Here is a 20,933-nt window from a genome sequence, read left to right as displayed (position 1 = left end):
GTTTTCATGCCCTTCTCCAGGGGATCTTCCTGCCCTGGGTGCAGTGTGTGTCATGAGACACATCCAAGTGGAAATATGTAATAAGAAACTGGATATTTTGGTATATAACTTAGGATGAAAATCGGGTCCTGGCATTGTAATAGCATATATGTGGTATTAATAGGATATATGTGGATATTAAATCAAGACAATTACAGTCTAACTACAGTATGTAAAGGGACAAGAAAAAAGATTAAGAGCAGAACCCTTAAGAACATGGATCTAGGAATTTCCCTGAAGGTCCACAGGTTAAGACTCCACACTTCCAGTGCAGGGGACATGGGTTTGATCTCTGGTCGGGGAACTAAGATACTATATGATAGTGTGGCAAAAAAAGAAAAAAAAAAAAAGGATACTTATGCAACAGACAAATGAAGTGACTACAAAAGAGACTAAGATAGTATGTTAAGAAAAATAAGAAAACCGGGAGAGTATTGTTACTGAAACTGAAGAAGGAAAGAAAAGGAAAGTTAGTGAGCAATTAAGTACTACAGATAAGTCAGCAAAATAGCACTAAAAAGAACCTATTGACAGAGACTTGGAAAAGATGGTGATGATGGTGGCATCACAGATTTTGAACCCAGTCCAATTCAGGTTGATCTCCTCTTGAAATCTTAAAATTTAATTGCATCTGCAAAGGCCATTCTTTCAAATAAGGTCATATTCACAGGTTCCAGTAAGATAAAAAATTTATATGCTGCCTGATAATAAAATTATTTTCTGTTAAGTGGATTCCATGTTTCATTTTTAAGTGAACCCGTTCACTTTCAAAAAAGTAATGTCTCTGCTTTTTAATACACTGTCTAGGTTTGTAAGAATATACAAGAAGGAAGGAGGGAAGGAAAGGAAAAAACATCTCACTTATCCACAATGCTTCATGGAGCACCCGCGTCTCCCCATTCCAGATCACAGAAAGTCATCCTATAAAATAAGGCACAATCTGAGTTTCCCGAAACTTCAAATACCCATGTGATACAATTTCCCATCCTGTCCCTTAAGGGCACTGAGATTTCAGCTAGATGCAGCTCTGGATGTCCCCACCTTCCCATCCTGTCCCTTAAGGGCACTGAGATTTCAGCTAGATGCAGCTCTGGATGTCCCCACCAGGCATTATTCCTCCATCCGGCATGCCACTGAAGCCTTCTATCAAGCATCATAACTAAAGAGCCAGAGTCCTCAAAGTACTAAAAATCCACTGCTACACGAGGGGAGCTGTGCCATCTCCCCTCCCTGTTAGAAGTGCCTCCAATGCAGAGCTGCCTGTGTCCCCTGCCTTACAGATCTGAGTGAAAGAACTTTTTCTTTTTTTTTTTTTTTAATTCATAGACTTCTTTTTCTCTCTAGGATTCAGACATAGATCATTGCTATACCTATCTTTTCATATTTGTCCATTCACTTCAAAAGTGGGGGGGGGGTATTAAGTATTTAGTATTAAAGAAGGCTTAATTTAAAAATCAAACCACATAGCTATTTAATTAGAAAGAACTGACATGAGTTATAGATTATTGAAGTCAGTCTAGAAGTCATTTTGCGGCAGGTCTCATGACAATCAAAGGAGCTGACATTCTTAGTTCTTCACTCCAGTGGTCCCACCATTACCATGATACAGTTCTCTGCCTCTGATGATCTCTGGGCATCTTCCTACTTCTGTTTCAAATACCGGGCTGCAAGCACTCTTCCCACATCTCCAGGCCAAATTCCCAAGAAAGAAACTGATTGAAGAAAGCTAATTTTCATGACACTTGCATGGACATTTGCGTTACGACATCTCATGGGCCACTGATCCACCCTTGGGTCAGCGGTGACCACATAGTAATCTCATGTGGCACCAGCAATGAATATATTCAGAAGAGCCTCCCACAAGGGAGGTGACAGAGGAGAGATGGTTGGATGGCATTACTGATTCAATGGACATGAGTTTGAGCAAACTCCACGAGATGGTGAAGGATAGGGAAGCCTTGTGGGCTGCAGTTCATGGGGTTGTAAAGAGTCAGATGCAACTTAGCGACTGAAGAGCAACAATACACAGAAAACTTCAGCAGAGCTAAGGTGCTGGCCACAGAGTAAGCTTTTAAATATTGGTTTTAGCTTCATGGCTTAAAGATTCTCAATGTTTCCTTTTACACGATGTTTAAGTCCATTTAGGATTTATCTAAATTTTTCTAGTTTTATCTATTAATATATCTTCCCTTGAACCCTAACAATAGATAAAAGTTTATTGGGGCTAACAATATGTCTGGCAGTTTTCTAACAGTGTTTTATGGATTCACTGATTTAACCCTTACAACACAAAGTTCTGTTATTATCCCTATTTTACTTGTAAGAAAACTGAGACACAAAGAGGTTAAATACTTGTACAAGGACACATAGCTAGCAAATGGTTGAATTCAAACTCAGGTAGTTTAGAAAGGCTTCAAAGCCAAGAAGTTACAAGCCTAGAAGTAACAAGAAGTTACTGCCTCTCAAACATCAACTAATATTACTTGCACAATAACAATACACAAATAATAGGCATCATGAGTGACTGTTACCATACATGTAGCAAAACACAGGCTATTCTACATAAATGGATGCAAAACTGACGTTCTCCCCAGTTGCCATTATGACTAAGCATTTGCATCATAATTCAAAGTCGGTGACGAAGATATAACATTTGCTCTAAGCATTGTATAAGCTACACCCCAAGTTTTGATATATTCCACCTCTTATCATTCATTTCACTAGATTTTCTCATGTCCATTGCAATTTCTTCATCAATCCACTAAATATTTGGAAGCGTTTGTTTCAATTCCAGACATTTGGGGATTTTCCGTTTTCTAATTTCTAGTTTAAGTCTACCGTGGTCAGAGAAAATTTTGGTGCTTTGAATGTGTTAGGGCTTTCTTTACGGCTCAGTGTACGCTCGATTTTGATAAAATTCTATGTACATCAGATTTCTCTATTTCCAACTACTTCAAAAGACTGACCTTAGCCGAGAAAACCTCGAAGGTCCCTTCTGACACCAAGTGTGTGAGATTCCAAGATTAACGTAACCGGTGAGAGTTACTTCTAGTTCTTATTTTTGTTCCAGTTAAGTCCTTTCTCCTTGATTTTCAGAATGAAACACATATTGCTTCTAATTAAACAGAGAATAAGAAAAAACCAGCTGTACTTGCTATACAGCTTCGCACTCTTGTCGTAGATAAGTAGACGCTGCCTACAAGCTCCGGCAGCGGAACCCCCCCGGGTACACAGGCGCGCCCGCGCGGACCCCGGCCCCGCCTCCGCCCCTCCATAACCACGCCCCCTACACTCCCCAACCACGCCCCCTCCCATCGCCAGCCACCCCGATCGAAGCCAGGGCCGAGGGGCGGGGCCCGCAGCAGCGTGCTGACGTCAGAGAGGGCTGCGACACCGCCCGGTCCGCCGGGGCGCTGACGGCGGTGGACGCTCAGTTCGCGGAGCCGGGCCTGGGCAGCGGCGGGGCCGTAGGACCTCGCGCGGCGTCCGCGGGCTCCGGGGCGGGGGCTGCGGCGGAGGCGAAGCCCCCTCCCCGGGGAGGCGGGGCCTGGGTGAGTTCCCCGGTTGGGGAGCGGCGGCGGCCGGGAAGGATGCATCAGAAGCTACTGAAAAGCGCACATTATATCGAGCTGGGCAGCTACCAGTACTGGCCCGTCCTGGTGCCCCGCGGCATCCGCCTCTACACCTACGAGCAGATCCCAGTGTCCCTCAAGGACAACCCGTACATCACCGACGGCTACCGGGCCTACCTGCCTTCCAGGCTGTGTATCAAAAGGTACAGACTGGCCGCCTCCGCTGGGTGCGCCAGGGGGGCGCGCCGGCGGCTCCTCCTCCTCTACACCCTTTTTGTCTGGTCCGCCTGCTGCTTTCCCCGCTGTTCTCCGCGCCCCTTGTTCCCTAGCTGCTCCATCCTTTTCATCCTTATCTGCCACCTCTCCTCTCTTCGTGGTCTTTCTTTCTCCCCCGCCGGGGTACTTGATCTATGGACTAATGACGGTAACAATGACCATAATCACTAACTCCAGTGGGGCTTTGCTGTTTACAAAGGGTTCCCATTCTTTATTCCATTCGGCGTTTATTGGGGGTACATGTTGGAATCAACCCCACTGGCAATGGCCAGGACATACTTGCTCCTGTGTATACCTAAGCTTTGTTTATTTTTAAGGCAGCCCTATGGAAATTCAGATATTTGGAGCCAGGTAAATGCCGGTATAATAGGAAACAAGTTCACATTGGCATATAAATTTTTAAAAATTCCTGATTCATGCATTTAGTAGATAGTATGGAGCCCCTGCCAGTCTCCCTACCAGGTCCTACAGAGGAACGCAGGTGTGGCCCTTGTTCTCGTGAATCTACTGAAGTCTAGCCTGGGTGACACATTAAAGAGCTAATTACACTCTTATGTAATAACCATTGTGAAAAATGCTGTGTGGGAAAAGCACTATAGCAAAGGGGGCCTATAACGGGGTGCTGCCCTCCATTAGAGCACTATAGAAACATCTTTAAAAAAGGAATGTCTTCATCATCTACATTCTTAAAGTTGAGTCCCTTGAAAGCCTGGGTTTAAAAAGAAAACAAAACTGAAAAATTAGTGTTCTAGTTCTTAGACTAGATTTCTATTAAAACTCACTTGTCTGCATGCTCAGGCTTTAAGTCATATACAACTCTTTCGTGATCTTATGAACTGGAGTCCACCAGGCTCCTCTGTCCATGGAATTCTCCAGGCAAGAATACTGGAGTGGGTTGCCATTTCCTTCTGCAGGAGATCTTCCCAACCCAGGGATCAAACCTCCATCTCCTGCATTGGCAGGCAGATTCTTTACCACTGAGCCACCTGGGAAGCCCTAAAACTCACTATATGTACTTCATTTCAGGACCCCCTTTAGGAGAATTGACATACTGATGTTGGCTAGCTCTAGGTCAGTGTAGTGACAAACCCCACTGCTGGAAGGTGAGCTATTGAATTGCTCAAGGAGCAACCACGTGTTTGATGCTTGATCTTCTTTTTGGCACCGTCTTCCCGCTGTCCTTTACCCTGCCTTTAAAGTAAGATCACATCACTGTCCATCTCCGCTTGGCTTCAATGAATGGCCCACGGCATTTGACAGTTTGAATCCTGAGTGCCATTTCCTCCCCATCACCTTCTTTGCATAAGTTATTACACAAGAAATCAGAGCTCGCCCCTGCTGTGGATGTGAAGTTCCACATGGATAGAGCGGGGTAATGAATTATCTTAAACAATAGCTTTAAACCCACCTCTGCATTCTTGTTAGGGTCCAAATCTCATAGATCAAGGAGTGAAAATATAGCGCTTTAGATCTCAGGCCATTGAGTGAAAAAGACTTGAGTATGCAGGTCAGCCACGTCACAGCTGTGGGACCTTGAACAAAAGTTAGCCTCTCCCAGCCTCATTCTCCCCTTTTGTAAGAGTGAGGGTATTTACAGAATCTGCTTCAGAAAGTAGTAAGGATTAAATGAGTCCTTGTGTATGTAAATACTACGCCCAGCCTGGCACATAATAAACACTCAGTAAATGGTGACTTGTTAACACCATGACCATCGAATTTGAAGCCGGATAGATGATGAGGAAGAAATTGAGTGTTGATTTTGCAGCTGATCAGAGTATGTGTCTAACTTCTCATTGATTAAGAGTAGATCCACTCCTAGGGATGTTCTTCTAAGTGTCCTTGCTACCAGCTTGGTGTTTTCCAGGCTCAGCTTTTGCCCTCTCTTCTTTTAGCTGCCCGGAGGGCCAGCTGTATGTCTCTATCTATATAGATATACGGAGGTGTTTAGTATGTCACAGCTATTCTGCCAGTACTCTGTTAGTTGGAAGGAACATGCCATGATTGTGCCTCTCTGCTCACTTAACCAGCTTACACCGAGTTTTACCACATGAAAAGTTCTGAGGTGTAACGGATGTGTATTGGCTGTCAGACAGTCCTGGGTTTAGTTATGTTTCCTCACATTCCTGCGTCTCTTCTCCCCCTCCCCAATATAAGTAGTGTTTATACCTGGAGCTTGTACAGGATAAAGCCTGACATTAATGATATGAGATCCACTCTATCCTTGATGATCGTTTGATTGTGTGAGACTCCAGGATGTTTATGACATGGGAAAATGGGAACCATGGTGACTGCTGCAAATTCTGTTAGAGTTATACGTTTGCGTGCATGCTCCCTCATGTCTGACTCTTTGCAACCCCATGGAATGTAGCCTGCCAGCCTCCTCTGTCCTTGGGATTTCCCAGGCAAGAGTACTGGAGTGGATTGCCATTTCCTCCACCAGGGGATCATCCTGACCCAGGGATGGAACCCAAGTCTCTTGCATTGGCAGGTGGGTTCTTTACCACTGAGCCACCTGGGAAGCCCTATTTAAACTGAAACCAGTTAGGGCATATTGAAAGAGGGCAACTAGTACTGATAGTAAAAGTAATCTATTATTCCAACAAAGAATAAATTCATGCCACCTGGAAACTAGTTTGGTTTCAAAACAGCCTCAGCAAAGTTGTTGCAGCATGCCTGTCTTAAAGGACATCTCCGGTGGATCCATTTGTATTTGTTCTGCTTCTCTCAAGTCCATTTAACTTTGCACTTGCATGTTATATATACTGAAGTGAAAGTGAAAGTGTTAGTTGCTCAGTCGTGTCCGACTCTTTGTGATCCCATGGACTGTAGCTTGCCAGGTTCCTCTGTCCATGGAATTTTCCAGGCAAGAATACTGGAGTAGGCAGCCATTCCCTTCTCCAGGGCATCTTCCCAACCCAGGGATTGAACCTGGGTCTCTCCTGTTGCAGGCAGGTTCTTTACCATCTGAGCCACCAGGGAAACCCAGTATATACTAAAAAGGTATTTTAAAGTGTGCTTAAGCTTAGCAGGTTTTCAAATACCTATTACTGAATGTCAGACTGTGTTAGCTGGCACCCAGTTTTAATCTGCACGTTTATTTCTGTAGATACGTTTATTTCTGCATCTGATCTGAGCAGGACCCTTTGCTGAGAACAGTGGCATCATAAAGATGAATGGTGCCAGTTGTCAGGGAGTTGATATGCTGGAGAATGAGATGGAATTTATACATAAATAACTGAAATGGTAAATATAATAAGAGATGAGAAGGGGGGAAAAAAAACTGTAAGATCCCAGGATTGATGGAGTTGTGGAAAAACTTAAACTAAATGGTACATTAAATTTAGAAAGGCCAAAATGGAGTTAAGGGCTTAAAGTAGCAAGTATTAGATAACGTCCGCCACCAACCAAATTGTCCCTACCCTTATAAATGCCTCCACTGAGCCAGCAGATCTGAATCTGAGCTGCATGTTTGGTGTGTGTGTGTGTTTTTTTTTTTTTTTCAGTTTGTTCATTTTATCTAATGAGACAGTAAACATCTGGAGTCATTTGTTGGGTTTCTTCCTCTTCTTCACGCTGGGAATATATGACATGACATCTGTGTTACCTTCAGCAAGTGCATCCAGAGAAGATTTTGTAATTTGTTCTATTTGTCTCTTCTGCTTCCAGGTAAGTCTCATTTCACAAGCACTATTATTGATAAAGAGAACTTTAGTCAGACAGGCTTGGGCAGGTGACCTTACTCCACACCCACCACTTGCTTCAAAGAGCCCCAAAGTAGCAGATAAGTTAGCTTATTCGATTTCCTAATATAAGCACCCAAAGTATGTTTTTCTGAGAGTGTATTTGAAATCCACGAAGTTTTAAAGATTGAGAAAATTTCTTTCTTTTTTCTTCCTTTCTCTAGACTTCTGTGCTATAAGATTAACACAGAGATAGAAATCTCTTATTGTATTCTATTTGCCAACTGAAGCAGAACCCTATTGTGTGCTGAAAACTTGTTTGGGAACATTTCTCACCTTTTATAGGTCTATGACTTTTGTACTTGTTTCCCTATTGTCTTAATTTTGATGCCTCCTTTTGCTGGTATTAATCTTTTCTCTCACTTTAATGTTAATTTCCTTTGGGCCTTTTGCACTTTCCTGATTTCAAATACTTTCAGTTTCTTCTCTGTGTCATTTCCTCCATTGACCTAACGTGTGATAGTCCCTCAGAACTTTCACTTTTCTTCAGGAATCTGTAAAAGGGCCTTTAAAAGTTATGTTTAATAATTTTTCAAACAGGAGTTTCTAAAGAAGAAAGCTAATACGGACCAAAATCCAGTTGATATTTTTTAAATTAAAAAAAAAATGCAAAGTACAGATAAAGATAATAATGGAAAGAAAAAGTATCATCCTTCCTTCCCCACACATAGGCCAGCGCTTCCAGCAGTTAACCTGCAGCTGCCCTGAAAGGGGAATCCATGTCAGCCACATAGTTGTTGCTTTCATTGTGTATTAATCAGTTTCAGGCCTTCATCAACTGACTCAAAACTTTGGACTTAAATGATTAAGAAACACAATGGAAACATCCCCCTCTCCCTTTTCTTCTAATTCTAGTTTCTAGAATAAGATTTTTAATTTCTTTGAGGGAAAGAATACTCTGTATTTTTGTGTTATTATTAGGAAATTATTTTTTCTTTTAAGTATTTTTTTACAGTATACTCTTTCTCAGGTTTAACTTTTGTCCCAATTGGAGCCTAAACATCTCTTAAAAACCTATCTCCATTTTTAAGATGGAAATGAATCTATTTACCTGTCTCAGACAGTAAAGAATCTGCCTGCCATTCAGGAGACCCAACTTTGACCCCTGGGTCAGAAAGATCCCCTGGAGAAAGGAATGGCAACCCACTCCAGTATTCTCACCTGGAGAATTCCATGGACAGAGGAGCCTGATGGGCTACAGTCCATGGGGTCTCAGAGTCAGACACGACTGAGGGACTAACACACACGCACACTATAGACTAAGATGCTCTTATAATCAATAATCAGAAAAACTGGTTTATGCTCTACTGCTAGTTATCTGGATACTATCTCCTTTGAGGATCCCACAAGCTTTCCTCTGACCCTTGGCCTGCCCTTTATCCTCCCAGCCCCAGCTGATGTTAGTTCAGGGAATATATGTTTATTTTCATTGTGGTTTAAGAAAGCACTGCATTGCAAAACTGAGAAGATGAAATAATTAAAACTCCTGCCAATGAAGAAACGCCTGAAGTGTTCGAGTGACTTGCTCAAGGCTCTTCAGTAAGACAGTTAAGTCCTGTCCTCCTGCTAGTGCAGTGATCTTTCTGGTACACACGGCACAGTTTGCTGAAGTCACATGAGCATGCCTGCCCTACTTACAAATACCATTTTTGTTATTTTTATAATATTATATTTATAACTTGTTCACCCGATTTCCCTGGATTCTTCGAGTCAGCAGGCAGCATGGTAAATCATCACTGTATGTATTAATACTGATGTACATTTAACTTTTTAAAGATATATAACATGTTTTTCTCTTTCCTGTGCTTTTTAAATGCTCATACTTTCCTACCAACAAGATAACAGAGTCCATTCTGAATAGTAGAGTATAATTTTAGGGGCTTTGCACTTTCCCAGAAGTCTTTCTGTCTTAGAGAAAAATAGAATTTGAGAATGCCTTTCCCAAGATTCAGATCCTTAGCATTCATTTCAAGAAATATTTTTTCATATCTCCTGTCTATAGCCAGGCACTAAGCCAGTTATGGGGAATCTGGTGCAGAACAAACCAACCTGTCATCAAGATCGCATCACAGAAGGGAGAGTGAGGCAGGGCATTGAAGCCTAAAAAATGTGTGGACAGGCCCGGAAGCAGGAGACAGCTTAGCACTTTCTGGACTTGTAGGTGTTGTTGTTTGTGTTAGACCCTAGGAAAGTGGAGAACAACGAGGATGGAGCGATAGGCAGGGGCCAGGTCCCACGGTATCTGGTTATTATGGCAAGGATGTAGACATAACGCTCTGATTATCTGTCTACCTGGATGAAGTGAGATATTCCACAGAAGGAAACTTTGCAGAAAACAAACATACTCAATATGTCAGATAATTTTTCAGCCAGGTTTTTTTTTTAAGCAACTCTTAACAACACGTCCCTTTCAAAACAGAACATACTTAGTCTAGGTTAACTTTTCAAAAATTCAGATGTCCTTTATGAATACCATATATTTTATTAATCCTTTCCACTTGATACTGTTATTTTTCTCTTTTCACTTTTATTTTCCTTTTCACAATGAAATTAACTTCCTTGTTACTAACTTTCTTTTTATTACTATAAGATACACTCATATAGAAATTCAAGCAAACAAGTGGTGTTTGGAAGAAAGTATTACAAAAAGTCATTTGAAATTCCACTTCCACGTTGGACATTTGGGTTAAAATCCCTCCAGATGTTTGTGAATGCACACCTGCCTCACTCTTGCCTGCCTACCTTTCTGTCTACCTCCTTCTGAGCTGCATCGACTCCGCTTACTGTTTATGTCACTCAGCACTGTGGCAATGAGATCTTTTCCAGTCAATGAGAAGGTACCCCTTCATGTTCTCTGGATTTATCCTTTTATCTCAAGGATAATAGAAAACATAACTTCTTAAAGTTATGTTTAATTGAGTCAGGTGCACTCTGACTTGCAGTTTAGTAGCCAAAGCCACAGAGCATTAAAGATTTTAGATAGCAGAAGAAGAAATGAGACTCTAGTTAGGAACCTTGCTTTGAACGTTGATATTGAGGCTGTGGGGACTGGTTTGTATATTGTTATTTGTTTTTAGTCACTAAGTTGTGTCCAGCTGTTTGGAACCCATGGACTGTAGCCCACCAGGTTCCTCTGTCCATGGGATTCTCCAGGCAAGAATACTGAAGTGGGTTGTCATTTCCTTCTCCAGGGGACCTTCCCAACACAGGGATCGAACCCACACCTCTTGCGTCTCCTGCATTGGCAAGCGGGTTCTTTACCGCTAGCACCACCTGGGAACCCCATAGAATGGCTAGATGACCGTTTACCTGGCCCACTTTCCCCATCCCCACTGTCCTTGCCTTAGTCTAGGCTCTAGTCATTGTTTCCTAAGGCTAGAGCTGTAACCGCTCATGCCAACCTTTCCATAAAGGTGCATTTAAAATCTTCAGTAGTATCACATAGAGCCCATCATATTGGAGTTAAAACTCCTTGATGTGTGGGACTTGTCCTAATCACGTCATGAAGAAGACCGCGTGACGTCGTTCAGGGTGCTGTGTTGAATAGCTGCTTTTGCTGTGGACACACCAGTAAACCTGCGCACACCGGTGATTCTGTCCTTGATGAACGCCAGGGCAGCTGAAGGTGCGGCTCAGGGGGCCCTCTGATGAAACAGGAACCCTCTTCCTCCCGCAGCTCCCTCCGTCGGGTGCACACATGTGCCCACAGGCCCAGTTCCTCCCTCCTGTTTTCTAACTGCTCTGCACCATTCCTGCAGGACTTCCAACATCACCATCTGTTCACTTGTCCAGAAAAACCTCTTTGACAGCAGAGGCTTCATCTTTGTACCCCCAGTGCATGGCATGCACCTGGTATTTAGTGACCAGAGGGAGCTCAGCTACAGAAACCTTATCATCTTCAGAGCAGCTGACTGAATCAGATGAGCTTTGCTCTCAATTTGGCAACGTATAGTCAGCATAAGTCACAATTATTTTTCCTTGAATTCACCAAAGCCGTGTTTAACTTAAAAGTAAACTCTATACAATGAAGTCTCATACAGACATAAAAGGTCTTATATTAAGTGGAAGAAAACGAATAGCAGAACAAGCTATACAATATGATTTCGTTTGATTAATTTAAAATGTGTTCTTGTATGTATGTGTGTATAGACTTCTATTTCATGAGGTGTTTGATATATTCATTGAAAATGTATGGACAGACACATAAAAGATGTTATCAGTGGCTATCACTGGAGCATAGATTGACTGGGTAGGGCTTATTTTTTTACATCATCAAATTCCATGGTGTTTTTGTTTTTTTTTTTTTCTTCTTTCTAAGGACATATCTTCTGTAGTAAGCAGCTTTTAAAAGGAAACTTATTCTTGTATCAAAATAAGATGCAGTAGATAGATTTCCTTCTATTGTACTACTCATTTAAATTGTTTATCTTATAAAAATAGCTATCATTATAGATTTCTTTCTTTATGATTTTTGTCCCATTTTACCCATGAGGAAACTGAGGCTTAAGAAAATGACATATAGGCACAAAGCCAGAGTCCATGTCTAGGTCTGTTTGGCTGAAAAACCTGGGCTTCACCTGACCACTCCCTGAACGTCATGAGTGAGCTGATTTTATCATTTTGTCTGTTTCACTTTGACGAGATTTGCTTTATTTTCCCCAATAGGTCTGTATGCTTTGCTCTGTGGGCTATCATCTCTTTTCCTGCCACCGATCAGAAAAAACCTGTCGGAGGTGGATGGCATTAGATTATGCAGGAATTTCTATTGGAATACTGGGCTGCTATGTCTCCGGCGTATTTTATGCATTTTATTGTAATAATGTAAGTAACTTAAAAACATTTTACATATTCCTTTTCAGGTATAGATCTTTTATCTTTCCATGATTCCCTTGAACTCATGAGTAGACACACAATTAACTTCTCGAAGAAACAATAAAGTCTAGTGGAGGCATAAACTCATTTTTCAAAAGGGCCCCATGATCTCTAACATCTGTTATCAGTTCCTACTCCTTTTACTGATTTTCCATGGAAAATATGTATATGCTATCTTCTGAAACTTAAACATTAAATTTTACTATTTCCCTTCTAAAACCGTATAGCTACCCAATTCCTCAGATGCACATTACACATCTTTTATTTTTGTGTTGCTGGAGTTGAAGACCAAGTTAGCACTCATTAAAATTTTCAAGCTAGCTACTGCTTTCCATTTTCCCTTCTTATCCTTTACTCCTCTCTCAGTGCGGGGGAGGGGGGCGGTGAAGAGGAAAGTATATCTGTCAATGTGTTGACCCATATTCTTACGTAAGAAATATATTTTCCTTTCCTTAGTCTTATATTTAGAGTCAGACCTAGAGACAGACCAGATGGGTGGTGAGTGTTTTTAATAAACGTGTCTACTCTGAATTCTAACATATCTTGTAGCTGAAACAGTAAAGAATCTGCCTGCAATGCAGGAGACCCGGGTTCAGTCCCTGGGTTGGGAAGAGCCTCTGGAGAAGGGAATGGCAGTCCTCTCCAGTATTCTTGCCTGGAGAATCCCATGGACAGAGGAGCCTGACGGACCACAGTCCATGAGGTCGCAAAGAGTCCAACATGACCGAGCGACTAATGCTACTACTCCTCTCTGAATTCTTGATCAGCGCTGCTTTCTGAGCCTAAAGTTACAAAAGTCAGTTTTTGCCTTGGGTAAGCAGCATTTGAAACACAGTGATCAAATTATACAGCAGCTGACCTAAATATACTGGCCAACTCCCTCCTCATCTCATGTCTCAGTCAAGAAGGCAACTGAACCTTCCATGGGCCCAGTCAGTCTAAGGCCTCCCATTCAGAAAGGCCCCGTCAACCCGCCTCTCTTTCTCCTGCCCCCCACCACACTATTTTCTCTTTTCCTTTTTTCCTTTTATCCTTTCAGAGCCAAAACTGAGCCACTCTCCCAGGAGCAGTGGGCCTGCTAGTCACTGGATGAGTCTGTTCTGCCCGAGCCCTCCCTGCGGAATGGGGGTCCAGACCGTACCCCCAGCCTTCACTCCCTGGAGGGTGGGCTGCAGCTCAGGAGTCCTTTGATTATTGGGAATTCTTAAGTAGGATCTTTGTCACTCCACAATAATAGAGAAAAATGGCAACATGCTGAAGTATAAAACTAGCAAAGTGAAAAACCATGATATGGTTTGAATGTAAGAACATTGTTAATGGTAGCCACTTATTCATAAGCCATTTGTTTTTCAGGCCTGATTACGTTGGAATAGAAGCATATAATTAAATATATATGTGATTTACTCTGTTGTAAAGTAGTTTGGTTTCAGTAGTAAACTGTGCATGTCTGCTCACCTTTCACAACTTATTTGTTTTACATGAAAATGTTGACATCTTTAAAAATAGGCTTTTGAGTATGTAATACTAGAAGTATTTTGCTGATCTTATTATGTATTTCTCTGAAACCGGTTTTTTGTTTACCTCTTCCCAAGCATATCTGATAATCAAATAGACTAGTGGGACAACTGTAAATCTTTTTTTTCAGAAGAACCAGAACTCCAAGGTAGATTAAAGAGGAGAAAAACAAAAATCTGTTAGAGCTAATACAGTCCATAATCAGTTAAAGGAAAAATTGTTTTCTTAACTCTGCTATCTCATCATTTAACCAAATATTCAGTTGCTCTAATGGCACTTTACCTTTTAAGGAACACAGGCTGCTTTGAGAATGAGATTGAAAACTATGGACCCTCCATCCCAGATAATATGCATTTGGGCACAGACTGATCAGTCATTTTGACATGTGAGTTTCAGGAAGTTGTAATGGTCCCAGAGAAGTCCTTGGAGCCCAGGTTAAGAATTCTGTCCTAACTGAGTTGTGAGGACAACTAACAACTTAGGAGCTTCAGGACTTGCTTTTCAGCCTCTCGTTTAGATACCTAAATATTCTATAAGTCCTTCACACTTGACATATTTTAAAATGAATGATATTTCATGCTTCACCATTTTCTACCCCCAGTACACACACACCCCCTCATGCTGGATCACCTTTGTTCTTTTGCTCCACTCGTAGAAGCCCTTTGCGCCGCCTTTTCTACAGCAGACAGTTGACCTATCCTCTGCTGCCCTATCCCATAGACAATCAACCATTAAGATTTTAGTTTATTTCAAAAATGTCTCCTGAATCTGCTGCTCACATCTGTCTTCCTGTTCAGCAACAGTCCAAGCTATTTTCTCCTTGAATCAAATATTTAATACCCTCCTAGCTAGCTTCCTGTCACCTCTTTTTTTTTTTTTTCTTTTTCTTTACACTGATGTCAGAGTTATTCTAATAAGATAGTTTGAAAAACAACCACATCATATTTTTCTTCAAGAGCTCTGCTATTCCTTCAGCGCCAGCTTGGAAAAGTTACAAATACATAGCCCACCAGTGTGTCTGCCTTTCAGGTTCCCTTCACAAAGCTGCCTTGCTCCATCGCACTGCCTTTTCCTCGAGAGCTCCCTCCATAACTCAACTGCAGTCCTTATCCTTTGATTATAATTATCTCTTTACACGTCTGGCCCCCTCATAGCCTGTGAGCTCGCCCACTGAGCGAGCTCAGGTCATAAGTGTCTTTGTTTCCACAGGGCTTCAGTTGCCCCTGGCATATAATAGGTACTCAGGGAATGCTTTTGTGTGAATAAATGTGTTCTTTACCACCTCACTTTGGGGCCTGGTTTGTCATCCTAAGAGACGTGAAAACTGTGTGCAGTGTACACTGTTTTAAGGAAGGAAGGTAATCGTGTTTGGAAGTGAAAATACCAAAATAAATACAGTTTGGAATGTGTCCCGTAGAAGCCAAAATAAAAAATTGCTCATTGCCTTCCCTTATTGTCAATGACAATTAAAATGCGACGTCCTTTCATTCTAGTATTGGCGTCAAGTGTACTTGATCACCGTGCTTGCTATGATCCTGGCCGTGTTCTTTGCTCAGATCCATCCCAATTACCTCACGCAGCAGTGGCAGAGGCTCCGTTCTATCATCTTCTGTTCTGTTTCCGGGTATGGAGTCATCCCTACTCTCCACTGGGTGTGGCTCAATGGAGGAATCGGTGCTCCTATCGTTCAGGTATGCTGAGTGTGGTCAGTATGTTCCTGTTCTTTTTGTCCTTTTAATGTCATTCCTTTGGGTAAAGTAGTGTACTCTGGCCAAGCGGGTGGGTCTTTGTCATTTATAATTGCATAATGATGCAGTAATTTTTCACATCTATATGTTAATAAATAAATAAAACATACTCTGCAGCGTAGATTCTAACTACTCTTTTCTTCTGAGATGTATTTCTGTAAGATCATACGTTCTTAACTTTCTTTCTGTTCACCTTGCAATGTAAATATCCAAGTCCTCCCTGTAAAGGAGGACTCCTAAGTTTCCAGCTTTGGCAGCTGGGGCAAGGTCAGTGCCAGGAGGAGCAGCTGATTTGCTTGTTTGTGGCAGAGGAGTTGAGAAGGATTTCTTCTTGGACCTCTTGAGTCTGCAGTACCTGTGGGATGTTAATGTGGAGATCGGGTGTGGATTTAGCTCAGAGATTGAGACTAGTAATAGAGATTTGAAAATCTCTTGACAGCCAGAGCCATGGGACCATATTCTACCCCTCAAGGAAAATATATTGAGAAATAAAAGACCATTAGTTGTTATGGGGAGAATTGGAGTACATAAGGAAGAGCCTCAGTGAGAATTCCTCAGCATTCTGGAGAAGGGAGTTAGAAGTTAGACCTAAATTCTTAGAGATTTGTATATAAATGCTCTAAGTATGTGCTAGGGAGTAAACGAGAATTTTTAATGTAACCTAATTATGCTGAGAAATCTAGAAGAAATTGCATATACTTGTTGCAGTGGGACCTTTGGAATGTGGAGATTTAAATGCAGATTTTATTCAAAAGAATTATATTTTTTTAGAAGAGAAGAGACTAATGGTACGCCTACATACTATTGGTAACAGCATGGTGGAAATTATCTGCATACAAAACTAAAAAGAAAGGAAGTCTGGTGTAGTGAATTGAGTGATATGATTTGGCTGTGTTGCCAACTTGAGAATGAAGGTGAAGCTTTCTTTATAAGACTAAAAAATTGGCATAAAGGTGTGATAGTGGTGATGAGTAACTTCAGTGATCCTGGTATCTGAAAACATCATTTTTGTGACAGTTTTGATGCCCAGAAAATAGAATGGGGAAGTGCTACTCTCTTAATAGATTCAGTCCTAACCAGAAGTGAATAATTGTTGACACAGAAGTGAATGTTTTGGGATGAGGGAAATGCATCTTTTTAATCTTATCATATGGAGAAGGAAAAGTATGGGGGGGTGTGTGGGGGAAACTTTCCTGTGTTCAGCAATCTTAAAATAGAAATATGGCTTAGGAAGACTGGTTCTCTAAGATGGAAATCTAATGTGAACAGAGATCATCCCAGTGCAGAAACAAAGGGAGACTTGCAGAGAAATTCTCCAGTAAGGTCTAGTTTTAAAAAGATGGAGAGAGAGGCACTTGACCAAAGATGAAAAGTTCCAAACAGCTAATCCTGGAGGTACGGTGGAGCTTTGTTCTAGAATGTTTGTAGAATCTGGGGTTGATTGTCTGAGAACATAGGATTTAGGGGAGAGGGGCTCCATGATGATTCTCAAATATGTGTAGATGGAAGAAAAGTCATTTGTTTTTATTTCTTAAATGGCTTCTTAGTTAATTAGGTTTATAACCAGAATTAGGAACAAGGTGTATAAATTAGAGCTGGCTGATTTTCTTAGGGCAAGGAAAAGCTTTCCAAGAGAGCTTTGCACAGTAGTGTTCAAGAGAATCATTTATCTGGGATGGTGGAACAGATACCACTCTTGGGCTGAGCCTCTTGGGTCTTTTCCAGCCACAGATCCCTGTTTAGTCTCTCTGCTTATTCAGCTGGTAACTCCATTCCCGCATGTATTCCACCCAGGCACCCACGTTGTAGATTAGAGTTGGCTGCCCTTTGCACTTTGACCCTGGTGAAGCTTCAGCTGCTCACCCTGACCCTTAGGGTAGTCTCTGTGTTCCACTCCTATGAAACACTTCCTAAAGTATTGAGAGCTAGGTTTCTATTACTGGAGACTGTCTGTAAGATTTAATAGACTTAAATCCCACCTATAAATTCTAATTCTCTGTGTTTAATTATATTAATTAGATTTATAATATCAGTAAGTTGGAAGTTCAGTTACAGTAGCGAGATCTGTGAAAAACTATGTTTTGCTTTTCAGGACTTTGCACCCCGTGTAGTTGTGATGTATGTGATTGCTCTTCTTGCTTTCCTGTTCTACATTTCCAAAGTTCCAGAAAGGTATTTTCCAGGTAGGTATATGTTTTTATAATGGTTTTATGACTTTAGTCTAAATAAGTGGTGGAGATATATATGTCAGAGCATCAAAACAGATTTTTTTTCCAATTTACTGTTTATAGAATGGCTTTTCTCAAATGTTAGCTAAAACCTGAACTCTCAGATGGCCTTCACAAACTTTTTCTTTCATTGTCCCAATAGAAGTTGAGTCCAGTAGATAGGGTTACCACCATTTCACTTCCCATTTCAGTAGTGAGTTCTCAACCACTGCTTTTTTGTGGAGCGTTTTGTTCCACAAAAGTTGCTTATGCTTAAAAATTAATTTATATGTACGAGATCCATAAAACAGAACTAGAAGCAAAGGAAAATAATAGGATAATGAAAATAAGCCAGGTTTAGGATTACTTCACAAGTATGTGTGGTAACTTTCTATAAAATATATAAGGCCCATCAGTCTGACTTTCAGCTTCCTGGCACCCAGTGGTAAGAGGAAATTAAGTTAAGGATCTTCATGTCCCCAAGATTTACACAAGCCAGAAACTTAAGGACAGATTTCCCTGCTTCAGTTTAGGTAAAAAAGCCTTCCGATAGAAAAGAACTAAGAGGACACTGGGTAAAGAGAATAATGTTCTCCAAAGCATGTGTTTGCTTGTTTCAGAGCTTCAGCTCTGAAGTCAGATGACTTAGGTTCAAATCCCCCATCAGCCCCTCATTAGCTGTATGCACTGAAGTCACACAAGACTTCTCAGGCCAGTTTCCTTCTCTGAAATGTGAAGGTAATGCTTTTCTCTCCTGGGTATTAGATGAGAACGTGCACGTGAAGCATTTAGCCCAGGTCCTCACCAGCAGTGAGCACTCAGTAAATCTTTGCATCTCTTGCTACAGCGCCCCCAGCCCCAGTTCACAAATGAGTGTGTGACTCAAGAAGGGACAGGGGAGCAAGCCCAGCAGGAGACTGAGCTTGGGCGCCAGGCAGGAGTACCAGGAGACGGAGAGCAGTGGTTTTTCGGTGTGGGGGCTGGAAGTAGGGAGCTGTTTAAGTTCAAATTGAAAATTGTCCTCCCTCTCTCTTGGGTTAAGAACCTCTTCCACAGTGAATTGAAGATAGTGTGCTGTTTGTCACATGTGTTGGGGAAGAAAAAAGGGTGAGAAACCTTGAACTAGAGAATGAATAGACTGCAGAACCTCAGGCATTCTTCTGTGCGCGTGATCTTTCACTACTGAGTTTTAAATAAGGATGGAATACAGAGAAGAACTTCTGTATAAACATTAGGATTTGGGAACATAACTGGGACATGTGCCTGAATTGAAGACCCACCCATGTTCTAGGCAGGGTCAGAATTCTCCTCAGAAAACAGTTCTGGTGAAATACATTTTCATATCATTTTATTAATAATTATTTCATTATGAATTTCTTCTTCATACATACAGGTAGAAAATTAACTATTGAAAGTTCTCTACACTCGTGATTATAGCCATCATGTTTTTAGGCCCTAAAATATTCAGATCAGATGTTCTCAGTTGTCTAATACAGGACACCTATAAATGGTCAAATGTTATGTAACTTTTCTCAAGATGAGCTTGACATAAAGTGTGCCCCGTGTAGCTGAGTGTGTGGTACATTTGTGCAGGGGAGATAACAGAGTCCGTGAAAAGTGAAAAGTCTCTGCAGATAAAAGTGATAGATAGTGTCAGGTGTTCATGAATGCATGGCTTGGAAACCTTGGCTGGTCAGTCCTCACTGACGACCTGGCTCTAAAGAGAAGTACGTTGTGGTGGGGAGATGGTGGGTGAATACTGTGAAACCAAAAACCTTTTCAAACCTAAGAACTTAGTTTCAGCTCATGTCAGTTTTTTGTTGTTGTTTTTTTTTAATGTAAACATCACAGTGGCATTTGTTGGGTTCAATGATCCCCAAGTTCTCCATGGACAGAACTCAGTGAATCTGTAATATCTGCATTACAACTGATCAGGTTTATGATCCTCAGTATTTTATGCTTTAAAAATGAGTCTGTGAACTTCACTGGGCTGTCAAACGATTCCATGGCACCAAAAAAAATAAATGAAAGTCTAAGAACAGAAAGGATTCTGTTGACTTACACTTTAAAATCTACACACTATACTGATTATTCTTGGTAGAGAAGACAGAGGTTAGAGAATATTTACATTATGTGACCATAGATGCACCAGGAATTACATTTCAATTTCTATAGTTCTGTATTTTGTTATTTTTCACTATGCTTCTTACCTGTTAATTATTTAATCTCCTTGGAATTTATACTGTAACCAGAGAGAAATTAATTCTCCTAAGTTGTTATTCTCTTTTCCAGGGGATCTTCCCAACCCAGGGGTCAAACCCAGGTCTCCTGCACTGCAGGCAGATTCTTTACTATCTGAGCCACCAAGGAAGCCCGTATATGAACTAACCAGCCTTTGTTAATTAACCTATTTTTTGTTGTTGTTGATCAGTTGCTCAGTCATGTTCTACTCTTTATGACCCCATGGACTGCAGCACGCCAGGTTTCCCTGTCCTTCACCATCTCCCGGAGCTTACTCAGACTCATGTCCACTAAGTCAGTGATGCCACCCAACCATCTCATCCTTTGTCGTCCTCTTCTCTTCCTGCCTTCAATCTTTGCCAGCAGCAGGGACTTTTCCAAGCAGTTGCCTTCACATCAGGTGGCCAAAGTATTAGAGCTTCAGCATCACTAATTACATTTTTCTATTTGTTCCATTTATCTGATAGTACAAGATGCAGGTCTGAGCTGTCTCCTTACACACCTGCTTAAAATTTAAAATGCTTCAAACAGACTTATACGCAAACACAGCTGTGTCTCTGCTTCATGCCTAATTAACTCCATGATTTGTAGCACTAATTTCCATTGCTTCTTTCATGTGATGTCTTTTCCTCACCAGATATATATGTTGAGACATGGGAGACAAAAGGTCAAAGTCCTGAAATTAACCACATCTAGATTTTGAAAAGACATTTGGAATAGTAT

At 41.3% G+C, this 20,933-nt stretch overlaps 1 protein-coding gene across 5 annotated transcripts in view; it reads left to right on the top strand.

Moving 5' to 3' along the window:
* Window positions 1-3,431: 3,431 nt before the first annotated feature.
* Window positions 3,432-20,933, top strand: part of PAQR3 (progestin and adipoQ receptor family member 3) — a 28,871-nt gene continuing 11,369 nt past the window's right edge. For 4 of the 5 annotated variants that reach the window (XR_006265727.1, XR_006265728.1, XM_043448565.1 and 1 more), the window contains exons 1-5: window positions 3,432-3,814; window positions 7,391-7,553; window positions 12,293-12,448; window positions 15,508-15,705; window positions 17,855-17,945. Coding sequence is in view for 2 of the 5 variants with exons in the window: in XM_043448565.1 (XP_043304500.1) it covers window positions 3,630-3,814; window positions 7,391-7,553; window positions 12,293-12,448; window positions 15,508-15,705; window positions 17,855-17,945 (793 nt within the window). In the remaining 3 variants the exon portion in view is untranslated. The remainder of the gene's footprint in view (window positions 3,815-7,390; window positions 7,554-12,292; window positions 12,449-15,507; window positions 15,706-17,854; window positions 17,946-20,933) is intronic. The other variant, XR_006265729.1, reaches the window with a different exon arrangement.

Source organism: Cervus canadensis, chromosome 26 (genome assembly GCF_019320065.1).
Source record: "Cervus canadensis isolate Bull #8, Minnesota chromosome 26, ASM1932006v1, whole genome shotgun sequence".
In the NCBI taxonomy this organism is placed as follows: Eukaryota; Metazoa; Chordata; class Mammalia; order Artiodactyla; family Cervidae; genus Cervus; species Cervus canadensis.
The sequence above is the reverse complement of the archived record's forward strand: the minus strand, read 5'-3'. Positions and strand labels throughout refer to the sequence as shown.